Below are 16,815 nucleotides of genomic sequence, written 5' to 3'. Positions count from 1 at the left end.
GTTATCGTCAATGTAGTTGGGGGATATTAAGGACATTTACTACCAGCCTGTAACATGTCAGCTTGCATATCTCAACAGCTATTGCGTTATAGCTGGCCCAGATTGCATGCAGGTCACGTGGATTGCGTTGGGGCGGATTTACTGTACGTCGCAAGTAAATTTGATTGCTTCATGTACAGTAATACTTTTTATCGCGGGAGATTGTATAAGCTACAACGGTACTTGTTGTAATCAGTACTTTAAATTTAGGGCAGGGCAAGAAGTGATAATATATTTGGGTGAGATAAAAATAAAAAGCAATTTAACTTATAAGCGGTCGTGTATCAAGAAAGTCTTTAAGTCACTAAATTTACTCGCAATAAAATGAAAGATACTTCACATCAGCTGTACGGTCCAAAGAGATAATACGCTTAAAATGTGTCACTATATGTGTGTAAAGTAATTATTGATGTAAAAACATTTGTTTTTCACACGCCAGAGTAATACGCTGAAAACAGGGGGCGTGCCCAGGAATTTATTTTGAAGGGGAGATAATAGCGGAAGATGAAAGTATATCAAATTTAAATTTTGATTGCAGTAGACATTATATAATTAATGGCATCGTCAGAATTAGTTGATTAAAATCTTTTACAAACGCACAACCTTAAAACACTATTCAAACATACATTATATGCTCTCATACCCCACTCACTCCTGCCAATATTCCCACTTTCAGCGCCGGCTGTCAGTCTACTGATTGAGTGGTCACCCAGCCGTATGCAATAAACTCGTCAGCACTATAAAATGTTGGAACGCTAAAACACGTGTCAAACAAGTTTTTAACGCCATAAGCGCTGGGACTCTTTATTGAATTTGGTAACTTGTTGATAAAACGAATCCCTGCCAGTGAGGGTAAGTGTTCTTAAACCCCGTCCTGTGTCTCCTATTTCGGTAGGCGTCTGTGCCTTTTGTCTCATATCCATGTATGTCTCGGTCCCATATTAGGTCACTTTTCGACATATAAAATAAGATTGTCTCTAAAATGTAAACACTTTGTCGAGTCAATAATTGTAAACTTTTTGAAAGCTTCCTAGCAAGATTCTGTAAACTTCATTTGCGCTACTATCCGAACTACTTGCTTTAGCATTTAAAAAACCCTTTTAAACTCTTTGAGCTGATAATTTGAGCTGTCCTCACCCACAACACCTTAACGTCCACAAAAGATTGTTGTTCCAAGATTGTGTTTTATTTGTTGCTGAAAAAGAGTGTCATGTCATCATCGTGCTGTACAAGACCTCCCTGCAGTAATGATGACCAATGTCATTGACATAGATTAGAAAAAGAATAGGACTGAGTATTGATCCCTGAGGGTCTCTGAATCGGGGAAAGTGAATCGGTTCAGAGAATGTATTTGACATAATTATGGACAATTTACTTCTATGGCTTAGGAATGAGGTAATCGGAGTCTGTTTGTGCGTAGGGTTGCAAGGAGGTAGTGGATAAGGACCTTGCTCACTAGCAACGGATGCAAAAAATATATTAAATTCACTCGCAAGCTCAGTCGCATCCTCCATCAGTCCACCCCCAATTTTGACTCTAGTTTGTTTCTGTACATTATTTTTGTTACAATGTAAGAATTTTCAATAAATTTAATTGTATCTGAACGAAAATATTCACAAGATAAAACAAAAACTCGAACGGGTGATTGATTATATTGCATATTTCCTCCTAGTTGAGCCCCAACAATGGCAATTTTATCCTGACTAAATAATTGTACAAGTAAAGACATACAAATTTAGGAAACCATATTTGAGACACAGTTCTTTCACCTTTTACGAAACTTAATTCAATAGGTTTCAGAATTTCATAATCATTATCTTAAAGGTCTGTGTAAAAAATTAACTATCGGTCGTTTCGTGAATAATTACTTACCTATGGATGATACTACCATACAGATGCGCAGAGAATTATGACGCAGCTAACGCGCATGCGCCGTCGAGGTAACTGCTATCCGATACCGTCAACTCTGATATTTGCAGATTACAATTCTCAGTCATAACCTGGAAAAGTTCTAGGCTGGTTGATATGACCCTGTAAAATGTTAATAATACCTTGCAATGTGACATATGAGGTTAGATCTTAGCAGTATCACATACGATCACATTGCAGTGTATGCATAGTGACGTCACTATCTCTATGTGTATAATCTCTGATTAGTTCCATGTGAGACGTTGTGATTCTGACCACTGTTACCCATACTCGTAGTTTCCCTGGATCTGAAGAGGTTATACAGGTTAATAGCATCTCTGCTCAACTTGATTGTTTTTACAGGGCTGATTGCTCTTTGGCAAAATGCCGAGAGGTTGGTTCTCTTCCTCCACCAATGTTATTCTCCCCTCACGCACATTTTCAGTGTCTCAATTCACGACAACAAAACTCAAATTCAACAACATGTAACAACCATCGCAAAGTTAGACTATCAGAGCCTTGCAACTTGTTACAATTATTTCCTATTTTGCATGCGTGGGATCGATCACTTCTGGTTCGAATTAATTTATATTCCTAGTACAATATTAGAGTGTGCCCTTCTGGCCCGATCAAGAAAATATATACTTACATACGTTTATGTCTGAGAATGCTACTTCGATCAAAAGAGTCTACTATTGGCCCTTGGGATCTACTTCCGGTCTAAGGAGTCTACTAAAAAATCCACACTTCAAGCCGTACCTTGCTAATCAATAAATAGTCCAACACTTTGGTGCTAAATGTACCCTTCAAGCAGTTCCCGAGATGATGTGCAGACTAACCCTCGCGGGTATGCGTCCACACACACTCAGCCAATAATATTTATATTATCTCAATCAATACAGTCCGTATCAGTCATGTCGTATTAAGTAATAGCAGACATCCTCTGATCCTCACTCTGATGATTAAGCCAAATATAGATTACATGGATGTAACATGACGTAATGATGTAGCTTCAAGTGCATGTAATTATCTTGAGTGAGTGCGAGAGTGTCAAGCTATCAATGGTATAATCGGTCCAGAAGTGAAGTGAACATCCCGTCTGTCGCATTATACACCGTATTGTATTCTACTCCGTGTTGTACCACTGTAGAACATGCCTTTGTTTTATCTTAAAGTAGAGGGTAGAACTGAATTTACTAGGAAGAGAGACAAAATTCAGTGTGGATGTAGAACTTCTGGTAAGAAACTTTAATTTTGTTTAAAAACATATATAAGAAATTTTCCGAGTCAAACGTGGTAACTAGGTATATTAAATATGGAAAACTACAATTTTAAAATAATATAACAACCCCTATTATTTTGGGAAAGAGCCGAAATAATTGTAAATAAAATAGTTTAATTTTCAAACAACTAATTACCATTTTTAAAATTTATTACTTGTTTTACTTGAAATATTTGGTTTTGTATTCTACCCCAAATGAAGGAAAAGTATCATTTGTGATTAAAAGGGAGGAAGGAATAACATTTTTCAATGATAGCTTAGCTTCCATAACAAACACAACAAAATTCATGAGCGTCTTTAATTGACTTCATTTTCATTTATTTGGATTATACATAAATAAATTGATGTTGGTAATTTTGTGGTGATATATTATATATATATACATATTTATATATATATATATATATATATATATATATATATATATATATATATGAAATTTGTAACGAAGTAGTCCTTCATATTGTGTTTTATCCTGAAGATATACAATTATTTTATTTTAAGTAATACATTTTTGATTTCCTTATTTATTATTTCTAATACATGAAAAATGAAATTTAATTTAATTATGCACTTGTTTGTTAGGTATCTATATTATTTGATTTTCTTATTAAGACTTACCAGTCTAGTGGACAGCAACTTCAGCATAAATGTAACAATTATTGTGGTTTGCTCAATTTTATAACATCCATTCCTGTTCTATACAGGTGGATGGTTTCAATCCTCTTATATTCTAGGATTATTTTTCTATAGATATTAAAAACATTTTTAAAGATATTTTATTGTACTTTTTTAATCCTTGTCTTAGTGCTAAATGTAAAACTGTTAATAATCGTGACTTAAATTGTTATATAATAACAGTGTTTAATAGACCTGCATTTAATTTTGGATCCGTAAATCATCGTAAAAAACGATTCAGCCAGCTACCTAACTGACAATAATTAGCAACACGTGATATAAATAAATACTGCTGGTTATGCTGAACTTCCTGCTGTCCCATATATTGGATTTATGACCAAATCTTCAAGGAACTGCTGAAGAGCATGAGCGTATATGTATGTATACATTGTGAATTCCTGCTGCTGTTGACATATTTCATTTCTTAATATGTGAAAAAGGCTCACTCTGCATGCATTCTAGTTATTGTACATGAAACTAGGAACATTTGTTGGTGTATTCGAATTGTGGTGCTGCTTCCATACAATATTAATACAGTTCTGATGTTTTGTGTAAGCCTTACCGTTAAAATTTGTACTTTTTTTATATTTCAAAAACAAAATTGATTTTAACAGTTTTATAAAAGCTGTGTATATAAATTTGTATTTGACTGTTCCTGAGTACTGGATGAAAGCGATGGCCAGAATACCCAGAGATTTGGAATGTGGTTTGCAGGTGTTTATCTACAGAGGCATACGGTTGATACGGTTTATATAAACCTTAATGTGCGTTTACACGATATCGTTTGATAATTGCAGTTGTGAAGGACTCCAAGGTATGGGTGCTGGACCGAAGGGTGTTTCAGAGGATCATGATGAGAACCGGTCTGCAAAGGCTTGAGGATAATGTGAACTTCCTGCGCAGCGTTCCCCTCCTTCACAATCTGTCTTCCGACGTCCTCGGCAAAATATCCGATGTCTTGGAAGTGGTATGTAAAATCCTGATATCCTGAGTATCATCATGTGTCACTTAAGTATTATAACTATATAAAATGTGAAAATAAAGTTATCCCGTTTCTATTCCAGTCTTTCTGCAATCATTACAATAAAATAAATGTTTTGGATAGTGATTTTGGCTTCATTTTGGCGTGTATTACGAAGTGTATATTTATGTTTCAAAAATTATGGGGAAGCTAAAAACTTTAAAATAACATCCAATTTTTATGACCCATGAAATGAAACAATATAACAAAACAATTTTCGTACAGTGTCACCTTACCTCTTTAAATATTACAAGTTTTCTTAAATTAATTAGAGTTCTATTCTTACATTCCTTCTTAATTTTAACTGTTTTACTAATGAAAACCCGTTAAATCCTTAAATAATATTCATTACAACAGTTTGAAGTTTTGACGCTGGTTCTGTCCCGTTTCCCAAAATAAAGGTATAAATAAATTAAATATTTTTAATTGTAATTTGTATCTAGTGATCCGGTAAATAAAAGATTTAAAAATAAAAATGCAGAGCCACTTAAAAACCTTTTATCTTGTATAATCATAAACAGAATGTAATTAAAACTATAATATTCACTTCATTTTGATTGAGAATATAAACATAATTCATTTGAGAATTGCGTGTATATTAAATGTTTTTACGTAAGATCTAGTGGTATTATAATTACTTGAAACAAAGTACAGTGGTGAACTTATATTATTAATGATTTGTTATAGATATATTAATTTTATAAAACAGATGTATACAGTTTAAAGCAACCGATATTTCGATGGCTAAATTTAATGTTTTTCGTTAACGTTACTAGATTTCGTATTTGGATCTCCTTTTCTGAAGCGCTACAATATTTAAACATATATTGAGAAGTTGTACACCACGTCTCGTCCAGTTTCGGAAGATTAGTAAAACAAAAAAGTAATAATTTCTCCCAAATCTTTTTTTTTATCCTCAGAGAAAAATTAAAGCTCATTTCTTTAAAACAAGATCTACAGTTGAAATGCTTAAAAATTATACCACACATTCTTTAACATAAAAATTAAAAGCTGACATGTTTTAAGGATCAGGCGGCTTTATTGTAATAAGGAACGGCTTTTAGCAAAATAAAGCGTACCAAGTTTAAACTTCAGATTTTCTTAACTGATCCAAAATTTGCACCTGCAAAACTATTGAAACTGATTACACCATCATCAGGCCAGATATAAAGTTCTGAGTGTATTGTCACTAATGATTCGAATATCTGAAGAGGACTTTTGTATTGCTCGAAGAGGCTGAAAGTCTTTACAGATTTGAATGGTTTACAGGACCTAATCTGAAATTTACAGATTATAAAGATCTTTAAGATTCTCTCTACAAGTAATTGCGCTTGAATTGTATCTGTAATATTTCTTCCGTTCGAGATATCCTGTACACCCGTTATTGTCTGAAGCACAAAACAGTGACTTATACCTTCATTTCCTAATTTAAAAAAATAACAATCTCAAGTGGTTTTTTTTTTCAATAATTAACAACAAAATTTTACTTAAATACAATTTTGGTGAGGTTATTGGTCGATATACCACACGTACCGGTCAATCCAATCTCCCGCTCCCAGGTGACTATAATCAATCCTGGGGGATTTTAACCACAACCCCCCGAGATCTCCATCTTGATTGCCAATCTGCAGTGTACTATACTGATTTGATTAGATTGCTTATTACTAATGTATATTAGTCACCGTACTTTAATGTATCCCATAGAGAAGTAGATTGGAATATAGTGTGATTATTATAAAAGTATTATGCTCCACTTTTACTGATCAATTGAGAAAGCTTCCCAGACTGAAAATCAGTTTTTTACAAAGGAGTTTATTAAATAGTCAGTGTTTGTGGTGATTCATTAATTTAATTTGTTACTATTATTTGAGTAAGCAGCTTACATTATGTTTTATAACTATTTACAACAGTATTGTATAAAGGTATCAGTTTGTGAAATGGATTTTTCATTGAAAAAATAATTATAGAAATTAATTCAATTTTCAAAACCGTTTTCTTTTACCATGTTGTTATAGAGTTAAGTATAAATTAATGTACACTATCAAAAATTAATCTAAAATATTACAGTAAATATGATTACGTAATTTGTTTTAGCTGGTTTATGAAGGGAAAGGTGAAGAATTGTTTATTTCACCAGGCAAAGTTAGGGCTAAGAAGCCCTCTTGACACTATACTTAGATAATATAAAATACAACCCATCCCTGGGGTAGTAATCGACAGATGTTTCAATTCAAAAACTTTGATGAATGTTAAGAAACTAAAAATAATCATGCATGAAGATTTCTGGTGTAAACGAAGTTGGAAATTACCATTTACAATTTTTTCGTAAAGATTGTGTACTCTTATCTCTCTATATATAAAATGCACGATTACAACTTTAACTATGTATTATACCTGGACAGTTATTACGCAGTAGTTGACCACATTAACTGAGGTAAACGATGTAATGCAAAACGCTCGTTACGTCTAGTCAAAATTATTCAACAGAGAACAGTAATAAAGATTTTAATCGCATAGTACAGTAACACCATCGAAACAGACGATTGTCATTCGATGGCTGAACTGTAACGTTATCCTTATTCTCTTCCCTACATCCCTTTGAAATTATATCATCTCTCAACAATTTTGATTTTTATCACGTATAACTTTCTTGGAATTGAAACAACAATAATAATTTTCTTGTTTGTACAAAGAGTATTTTTTGATACTGTTGCTTTTCATCAACAAAACATCAGATTGGTAATTATGTTTTTTTTTTTTACATCAGATGATCCAAATACATTTGTAATTTATTCTTGAATTTGTACAGGAATTCTACCCCACAGGACATCACATAGTGCGTCAAGGAGCAAGTGGTGACACATTCTTTATCCTCAGTCAAGGAAGTGTCAAGGTCACCCAGAGACAGCCAGGTACGTTGACAAGATATTCTTGAAGAAGGCTTAGAAAAATCTATCTTTTTCACTTTTAAAATAAAATTGTGTTATTCTTTTTATGAAAGTAATTCACTCCCCTTACCACCATAAAGTTGATATACTTACATCCCTGCTTGTCATCTGTAGTACTTTTGCATTACTTTAGACGAAATTTAAATTATGTAATACATAATACCACACCACTCAATTTCGTAACTTTTTACTTCACAGTATACCGCAAGACAGAGAGGAGGGGAGCCGGGGGGGGGGAAGGATGATGTATCTAAATGGATAGAATGCTATTTAAAAGGCTAAAAAGACGTATTTTAATTTTATACGGTGTGTGTGTGTGTGTGTGTGTGTGTGTGTGTGTGTGTGTGTGTGTGTGTGTGTGTGTGCGCGCGCGCGCGCGCTCCCAAAACATTTTACATCTTTACATCAAGACAAGGAAATTGCAATGAGTTATTCTTTATTGCTCATTGTCCCAATACCTATATGAAGTAATTTGAGAAAGAATTCCTAATAAATTATATATTTTATTTAGAGACATTATATCAATTTGGGACTGCATGATCGCATAAAAACCAAATTCCAAGCATTCGATAACTACAACAGCTTGCGGTTACAGGATCTCCAGAGTGCATGTGAGACTAATGTAAGCAGTAAGACAGTGTCTCTTTGAAGGAAAGAAAAATCCATATTATACTCCCTATATAAATAATATAAATATTACAATATTTAATATTGCATGATAATTATTGTTTACTTCCATATAGAAACTGAAATGAACTAACGCTTCAGTAATATTTATGTTGCACATTGAGTTATAAAACATTTTATAACTTTGAAAACACCATAAAGAGTATCTCTTACTTTCTGTTGATTTTTTTATTTCGAAGTCCTTTACGATAACTTCAAAAGAACGGAGGAAATCTTTTTCTGTCACTCACCAAGAAATAGCATGTTTTGATAATGTATGACTTATAATAATATTTAATTCAATGTAATTTCATATCTAGCAATATTAAAAAAAAAATAACAATAGCCATGTCATTCAGTACTTTTATTTGCATAGTATAAAAATTACATACACATCTTTCCTCAATCGTTTTTCTTTGGATCTGATTATAATATCCCCCTAAGTCCTAGTTTAAATGCTTTCAACTCTTGGAATTATGAAAACATTTTCTAGTTTGATGTCTTCTTTTTATTGTATCTTAAAGGGTTGTGATTATAATTTTTTTTAACTAACCGCACCGAAAATCGAGTATACAATCTTAAACAATGTAGAAAGTTAAGAAATTGATAGGTGTAATTTGTATTATTTAGTGTGGTGTATTCGTTCCTTGTTTTACCTATCTATATTATTTGGATAGATAAAAAACCAGGAATGAAATTAAAACTGTGATCCTTTTAGATGTTGCTATACCGAAGACATTCATAGAGTGAACCATGATACGTCTCCTAGTGATTCAGTAAATAGATGCAGATGCAATGTTAAATGTTTGGAAGTCACTGTATTTAACTGTTGGAATCAGGGTCCTCGGAAGACCAAGACTTGCGAGTGCTGCACCGAGGTGACTATTTCGGCGAGCAGGCCTTGTTGAAGGAGGATTGCAGAACTGCGACTGTCATCGCTCTAGCGCCTGGTGTCGAGTGTCTAACGCTAGACAGAGAGTAAGTAATACAATGTATCAATGAAATATCGCTTGCATTGTACAAAAGTTTACAATACACAATTGTAATGAGAAGAATATTATATCAGGGACATAGTCAGCGAGGGGGTCCAAGAGGTCCGGCCCCCAAATTTAAAATTTTTTAGTAAACGATTATTATTATTTAAATAATTCAGTATTTTTGACATGTACTGCTGAAAGATCGTTCTCAACAAAGAAACGGGTCAAGAACCGCTCAAGGAACAAAATGGGGCCTTACTCTTTGTCTACTACGGAAACATATCAGTTGTCAGGACCCCCCCCCCTTCCAAAAAAAAACTTTTTCCTGGCTACGTTCTTGTCTTACATTGTTATTCGTACCGTATTTTGTTTTTTTTATACGGTGTAATGAGTAAATAATTCCATCCCCTTTGTTTACAGTACAATTTATAATCCCCCTCCTTATAGATAAATAAATAAGATTCAAAACACAAATATAAGTTATAAAAATAATTTAACAATTTATGATATGCAGTAACAATTTTGATTATTTTTTGTAACGCAATAAAAGATATCCATATATCCAGAAATATCCATCCCTGCATAATCTTTGTACTCTTTGCACCAGGTTGTACAAGAAAGTTGTACCATTGAATCAGTTTTCAGCACATGTGGCAACTAGGGTTAATTTATCAAACATCTGGATAGGTTTTTAAAATAATAGGTTGCAAATAATACAAATTTGCACAATATATTTTTTTAGCTTGTACTATTCACACCCATTATATACTTAACAACATTGTGCAACGTCTTTACATAAAAATTGTCATTCTGAACTTATAAGAGGTCAGAGAAAAGTGTTTATTTTTTGTGAAAAACTATTGAAACCGTTCTACAAATTATGCGTAAGGCCTAATTTAGATTAAATTTCCCATTTAATTCTTAGGTTTGCATTACTCTAAGCAAAAATTTATTGTTTTTTAATTTTAAAAGCTTTTATACTAAATAAACCAGTTTTTAGGGTAATGCGTTGTAACAAGCGAAACAAATGGTTGAGTGGTATTTATTACATTTTTACCGTTTATATCCCAGTAAATTGTTATAAATAGAATCTTGTTTTTTATAATAATGCGTGGATAAAAATACTTAATTGTGGTTTTTTCCAAAATGCAATAATTTTGACCGTTAGGATCAAACAATTACTCAATATAAACTTTGTAGAACTGTCTAGTAACAAAGAAATGATTGCGAGATGAAGCGCCTAGTTCAACAGTTTATAACATAAAAAAATATAAAACACAGAAGAGTCAATTTATCAAGAGCCCTATTCGGCGGACAAACCTATCACTAATACTAAACCAGCAGAACCAGTAAACTCTGTTGACAGGCTGAGCTACTAGCCTGGTAACTTAGCCAGACGTCTTGGATAGTTAGATGTATGGATTGTCTATGGTTTATATATTTGTATTCTGTTGTTAACAAAAATGTATTTTTCTCTAGATCATTTATTCAGCTTATCGGGGACCTAAGTGAACTCCATGAAAAGGAATACAGCGATTTATCAAGAACAGAACGACCGCCTAGCAGAAGCAACAGTGTGCCTTCAGAGGTCGATCAAGGTACACTTGTAGAAATCAGTTCCTAATTTATACAACATAAGAGCAGTCCATACCAAAACCGTGTCAATTGCCCGAAATATTTCAAAGTATGTAAAAGCTTTGAAGACTAACAATAAATTTTTGGATTTTTTCCAGACTTACAAAACGTCCAACTGGAAGACCTAGACATTGTGGCAACCCTGGGAGTGGGTGGGTTCGGAAGAGTGGAACTAGTCCAATGCCTCCACGAGAAAAGCAAAACGTACGCCCTCAAATGTCTCAAGAAACAGCACATTGTGGAGACGCACCAACAAGAACACGTGTATAGTGAGAAAGAGATCATGATGAGCTGCAGACACCCTTTCATCTGCCGGTGAGTTTAGACGTGGATCCAAAAGGAATGGAAATATTTGGCATATTTAATCTGATTTCAAATTCTCCCTTATTTTTTCACTATTGGACACCCTCTCTTACCAACTTTGTGTTCCGTTCAGGTTGTACAAGACATTCAAGGACTCCAAGTACGTGTACATGATGCTGGAGGCCTGCCTGGGCGGTGAGGTTTGGACAATTCTGCGAGATCGGGGCTGCTTTGACGATTTATCAGCGTGCTTCATCACAGCCTGCGTGATCGAGGCGTTGGACTACCTGCACTCCAAGAACATCGTCTATCGAGATCTCAAGCCAGAAAACCTACTTCTAGACTCCAGAGGTTATGTGAAACTTGTAAGTCATCAATGTGAGAAGCCATCGTAAAAATAGTCAGCGGAGTCTCTTCTTGTTTAGTTTTGATGTAATTTGCAATATCGTATTCGAGTTTTCTTACACCATTTTTAATCTTTATCTTAGGTAGACTTTGGGTTTGCCAAGCGGCTGGGTCTCAACAGCAGCAAGACCTGGACGTTCTGTGGGACTCCCGAGTACGTAGCTCCTGAGATCATTCTCAACAAAGGTCACGATCGCGCAGTTGACTGCTGGGCGCTCGGCATCCTCATGCATGAACTGCTCACTGGCGCGTAAGTCTCAATGGCCTTGATGTACTTGCCGTACAAGTCCTTTTTAAAGTGCATCCACTGCAATTCACCCATCGATCGAAATAAACAAACATTTTTTTTCCATTATAAATTAGTTGGTTTTTCAATACCGCAAATATATTTATCAAGAACGTAGCCGGGAAAACATTTTGGGGGCTGGGGTCCAGACAACTGATAATTTCCCGTAGTCAAGAGAGAGTAAGGCTCATTTTTTTTTTTTTTTCAAAAGTTATAGGCCCGTTTTATTGTTGAGAACGATCTTTCAGCAGTACATGTCAGTAATACTGAATTATTTAAGTAATAATAAACGTTTACTAAAAAAGTAATTAAAAAGGAAATTGAAGATTTTCGGGTGTACGGACCCCTTGTACCCCCTCGTTGGCTACGTCTTTGTTACGATCTTTCAGCAATACATGTCAGTAATACTGAATTATTTAAGTAATAATAAACGTTTACTAAAAAAGTAATTAAAAAGAAAATTGAAGATTTTCGGGTGTACGGACCCCTTGTACCCCCTCGTTGGCTACGTCTTTGTTACGATCTTTCAGCAGTACATGTCAGTAATACTGAATTATTTAAGTAATAATAAACGTTTACTAAAAAAGTAATTAAAAAGAAAATTGAAGATTTTCGGGTGTACGGACCCCTTGTACCCCCTCGTTGGCTACGTCTTTGTTACGATCTTTCAGCAGTACATGTCAGTAATACTGAATTGTTTAAATAATAATAATCCTTTACTAAAAAAGTAATTAAAAATTAAAAATTTGGAGATGTCCGGACCTCCTGTTACTTATGTATGTTGAATATAAAATTAAAGTTATTCTAAATGTCATCTACAAAACAAAACTCTGCATAATATTTCAAATGTTTTAGTTAAAAGTTAGTTTTATTTCGGTGACAATTTTATTTGTTGAGTACTAGTACAGTAGATTTATTAACAATGATATACGAGTAACTCATTAATTCCAAGCCAAATCCATCCTTACTTGTCTAGAATAAGAATAACGTTATATTTTTCATTCAATGTTGCAGCTTGTTGTATTGTTACATTTCACCAACACTATCAAACACAAATGTTAAACATGAAAAACGTTTATAAAAACAAAGTAGGACATGAAAATACTGGAGAACAATTACAGATTGTACACAAATAAGTTCATAACAAGGTTAAACATACGCAAGATTTTGGGTCAGTGTGGGAGCTCATCACTCCACTCTTGCCCTGCAGAGCGGCTCCCAATAGGTCGATGTTAACCAATTTAAACTTTCAAATGGAGGTAGTAGAGGTGGAGTTTGAAACCAAATTGCATCCTTCCAAGTTAATTAATGTGGAATGGTATCGTGTAAACAGGTCAGACACAGAGTCAGAAATTTGCTTTCGTCATCAACTTATAGAATAGTCTCCACTAAACGCTCAACCAATTAAACTTTAAAATAAATCAATATGTTTTAAGGGCTGTAGAGTAGGTCGTAAGAAATATGTCGATTTTATAATGTAGTATATTTATACTTAATATATCCTTGAACATTTCTGTGTGTTAGTAGACATAAAAAGAGTTCAATTGCCTCTGCAAAACCATACAAATAAACAAAACCGCATTACCAAGTGACAAACATCTGCTGATTTCCATATGGCATGAAGTGATTCCTTTCATGAAGGCCACTATCGTAGGAACATGCAAACAATCGTATAAGTATATGTGAAGCATAAAATTACATATTATTGTACTGTTATCCAGCGCTTACCTGAGTTCCAAATTTTTACTCTAGGTATGTGCATGATTTAAAAAAATAAATAAAGAGACAAGGTAAAGGAAGTTAACAGGAGGTTTTAAATATCATGCGTAATATCTATGCTCCGTCCATTCTATTAGTAATCTGAGTCAATACAAGACAGTGAAAAAGCCTTTTGCCGTTTAGCTTAAGAGAATGACATTGCAAGTTAAGCTGTTCAAGCTTTACATAAAACCATCGAATTCAACAAAGTAACTTCATCATATGTGCTGATAAGGAAAAATTTCATAATATCACTAATCTGTTTGTACACATGTGTCCTTGCCAACATGGACCTTAAGATCAATATAGACAGGGCCACTTTCTGATAACAAGAAGTCAAGACTCCCCATTATTCAATAGCAATGTAGGGGTGGTAGAGGTAGAGATTCGAACTAAATATCAACTCTCTAGGTCAAATCACTCCACACTTGTCGTGCATACAGACAGAGAGGAATGGGATTTCGTTTGTCAGACTCGTGGGAGAGACTTCGTAAAAAATTGCAAATAATTTAATGTTTATCAACATAGATATTAATAAAATAAATCCAAAACATTTCATAGTATCTAATATGAGTTCCACTGGTGTCTTTTACTGACGAACCAGTATGTGCAAAAGCTTCTCAATAATATTTTGGTCAAACCATTATTTTCATAAGTTAAATTCTTAATACCTGTTAAAGATATAAACTGTTTAAAAGTTATATTACGGTGTATTGCGCTTTTGGTGTAAATTAATTCTTCATTTACAAGATATATTATATGCAGGTCCCTTATTTAACTGTACAAAACATACATAATTGCAGTGAATATATAGCTCAATTTTATATATTTCTAAAAGATACTCAAAAATTTTTGAATTTTTTTATCAGGCTGAATGATGAAGGCCACTGATAAATTTCTGTAACGTCCAAAAAAAGTATGAATTGAGAACTTACTAAGTCCTCTAATGAAGTATATGTGTGTGTAGACCACCATTCAGTGGATCGGACCCGATGAAGATCTACAACATGATCTTAAAGGGTATCGACATGGTAGACTTCCCTCGTCACGTGACCCGCACAGCTCAAGCCCTCATCAAGAAGTTGTGTCGGGACATGCCCGCCGAGCGGCTGGGCTGCCAGAAGGGCGGTCTCGCCGATATCAAGAAAAACAGGTCAGTGTTTCGATATATCTGATGTGTTAATATTCTGTGGTTAGACTATCCGGACTCTAATTCTCTAAATTCTTACGTAGGCTAATACTCTCGTAGGATAAATATATAATCATCAAAAGAGGAGCATGCATTCTTACAACACTAGAAATGCTGTGGGATTCCATCTTCCCATTCATTGCATGGAAGCTAAATAAGGGAATGACTTGCCATTAGATCTCCAGATGTGTGACATAAGAATTTTGTTTTTAAGTGAAGAAGTGGTTATTGCTTAATCTCTTTTATACAATAGAAGAATACTTAACAATAAATTGCGAGGTAGTGAACGGAAACAAATGTAGAGAATTGATAATGTTTCCTACATTTACTGATTTCATTTATTTATTTTCTCTTATATTACTCTTATTTGACCTGGCGTTAACACAGCTCTAAACCAATCTGCAACTAAAGAATATTGTCTATTTTCTATTGCCTATTGAAATAAATTAACTTGACTGGACAAAGTGTTTGGCTATAAGGTGATTATTAACATAGAATAGAATAGATCACTGGAACTTTTATTTCCATTTAGGAACGTCGCTTATAATATGTTTGTACTGTATTTGTGTGTGAAGAAACTCAATTAAATTTAACTTAATTCATGTCTGCAGTATTCCTACACAAATAAATATACTATTATTACTTTTCCTACGTATTATTTCTATGTTCTACAAATCCAACAAAATGTCGTATTCTATCTTGATAAAATCTTATACTCGTATATAAATGACAAAGATGAAATGTTAAAAAATTGGCGTACTAATCAATCTACTGAATTGTAATACATCAAGCATGTTTTTGTTTCAAAGTTGGTAATATTGCCACATGTTCCAGGTGGTTCCAGGGGTTTGACTGGGACGGCCTTCGACACCAGACATTGGTGCCACCAATAGTGCCTCAGGTCAGTCATGGCGTTCAACAATAACATGGGTATCGAGCTAGCTAATTTTTATTATTTTGATATTTGTTATTATAGTAGTTGTATTATTTGTACTTATAATGCGGGTTTCAGCAATATCTCAAAACATGCAGAACCATTAATCCGTATGTGGCAAATCCCGGTAATATGTACAACCATCAATGACCAGACAACCATTCGAATAAACCAGACACCTACAAGCAACCAAAAAATTTAAATCTTGTTGTTTTCATTGCTTTTCCAACGTCTGTATTGTGCATTAATTTATACTGTTGTATAACTAGCTGTTACCCACGGTTTCGCCCGCAATGTTCAAACTGTAAGTACCTAGCCTACTTAGTAAACTCAATTATGATGTAACTAGCAGTTACCCACGGTTTCGCACGCAATGTTCAAACTGTAAGTACCTAGCCTACTTAGTAAACTCAATTATGATGTAACTAGCAGTTACCCACGGTTTCGCACGCAATGTTCAAACTGTAAGTACCTAGCCTACTTAGTAAACTCAATTATGATGTAACTAGCAGTTACCCACGGTTTCGCCCGCAATGTTCAAACTGTAAGTACCTAGCCTACTTAGTAAACTCAATTATGATGTAACTAGCAGTTACCCACGGTTTCGCACGCAATGTTCAAACTGTAAGTACCTAGCCTACTTAGTAAACTCAATTAAGATGTAACTAGCAGTTACCCACGGTTTCGCCCGCAATGTTCAAACTGTAAGTACCTAGCCTACTTAGTAAACTCAATTATGATGTAACTAGCAGTTACCCACGGCTTCGCCCGCAATGTTCAAACTGT

General features: G+C 34.2%; 1 protein-coding gene across 4 annotated transcripts in view; it reads left to right on the top strand.

Annotated features, from left to right (window-relative positions):
- The window catches only part of LOC124359728 (cGMP-dependent protein kinase, isozyme 1-like), a 152,945-nt gene that overhangs the window by 130,227 nt on the left and 5,903 nt on the right, over positions 1-16,815 (top strand). For 3 of the 4 annotated variants that reach the window (XM_046812707.1, XM_046812706.1, XM_046812705.1), the window contains exons 6-14: positions 4,705-4,874; positions 7,738-7,840; positions 9,382-9,520; positions 10,999-11,117; positions 11,253-11,469; positions 11,591-11,822; positions 11,946-12,112; positions 14,874-15,059; positions 15,930-15,996. In XM_046812707.1, the coding sequence (XP_046668663.1) occupies positions 4,705-4,874; positions 7,738-7,840; positions 9,382-9,520; positions 10,999-11,117; positions 11,253-11,469; positions 11,591-11,822; positions 11,946-12,112; positions 14,874-15,059; positions 15,930-15,996 (1,400 nt within the window). Of the gene's footprint in view, positions 1-3,045; positions 3,186-4,704; positions 4,875-7,737; positions 7,841-9,381; positions 9,521-10,998; positions 11,118-11,252; positions 11,470-11,590; positions 11,823-11,945; positions 12,113-14,873; positions 15,060-15,929; positions 15,997-16,815 lie in introns of those variants that run through there. The other variant, XM_046812708.1, reaches the window with a different exon arrangement.

Source organism: Homalodisca vitripennis, chromosome 4, assembly GCF_021130785.1.
Source record: "Homalodisca vitripennis isolate AUS2020 chromosome 4, UT_GWSS_2.1, whole genome shotgun sequence".
Lineage (NCBI taxonomy): Eukaryota > Metazoa > Arthropoda > Insecta > Hemiptera > Cicadellidae > Homalodisca > Homalodisca vitripennis.
The sequence above is the reverse complement of the archived record's forward strand: the minus strand, read 5'-3'. Positions and strand labels throughout refer to the sequence as shown.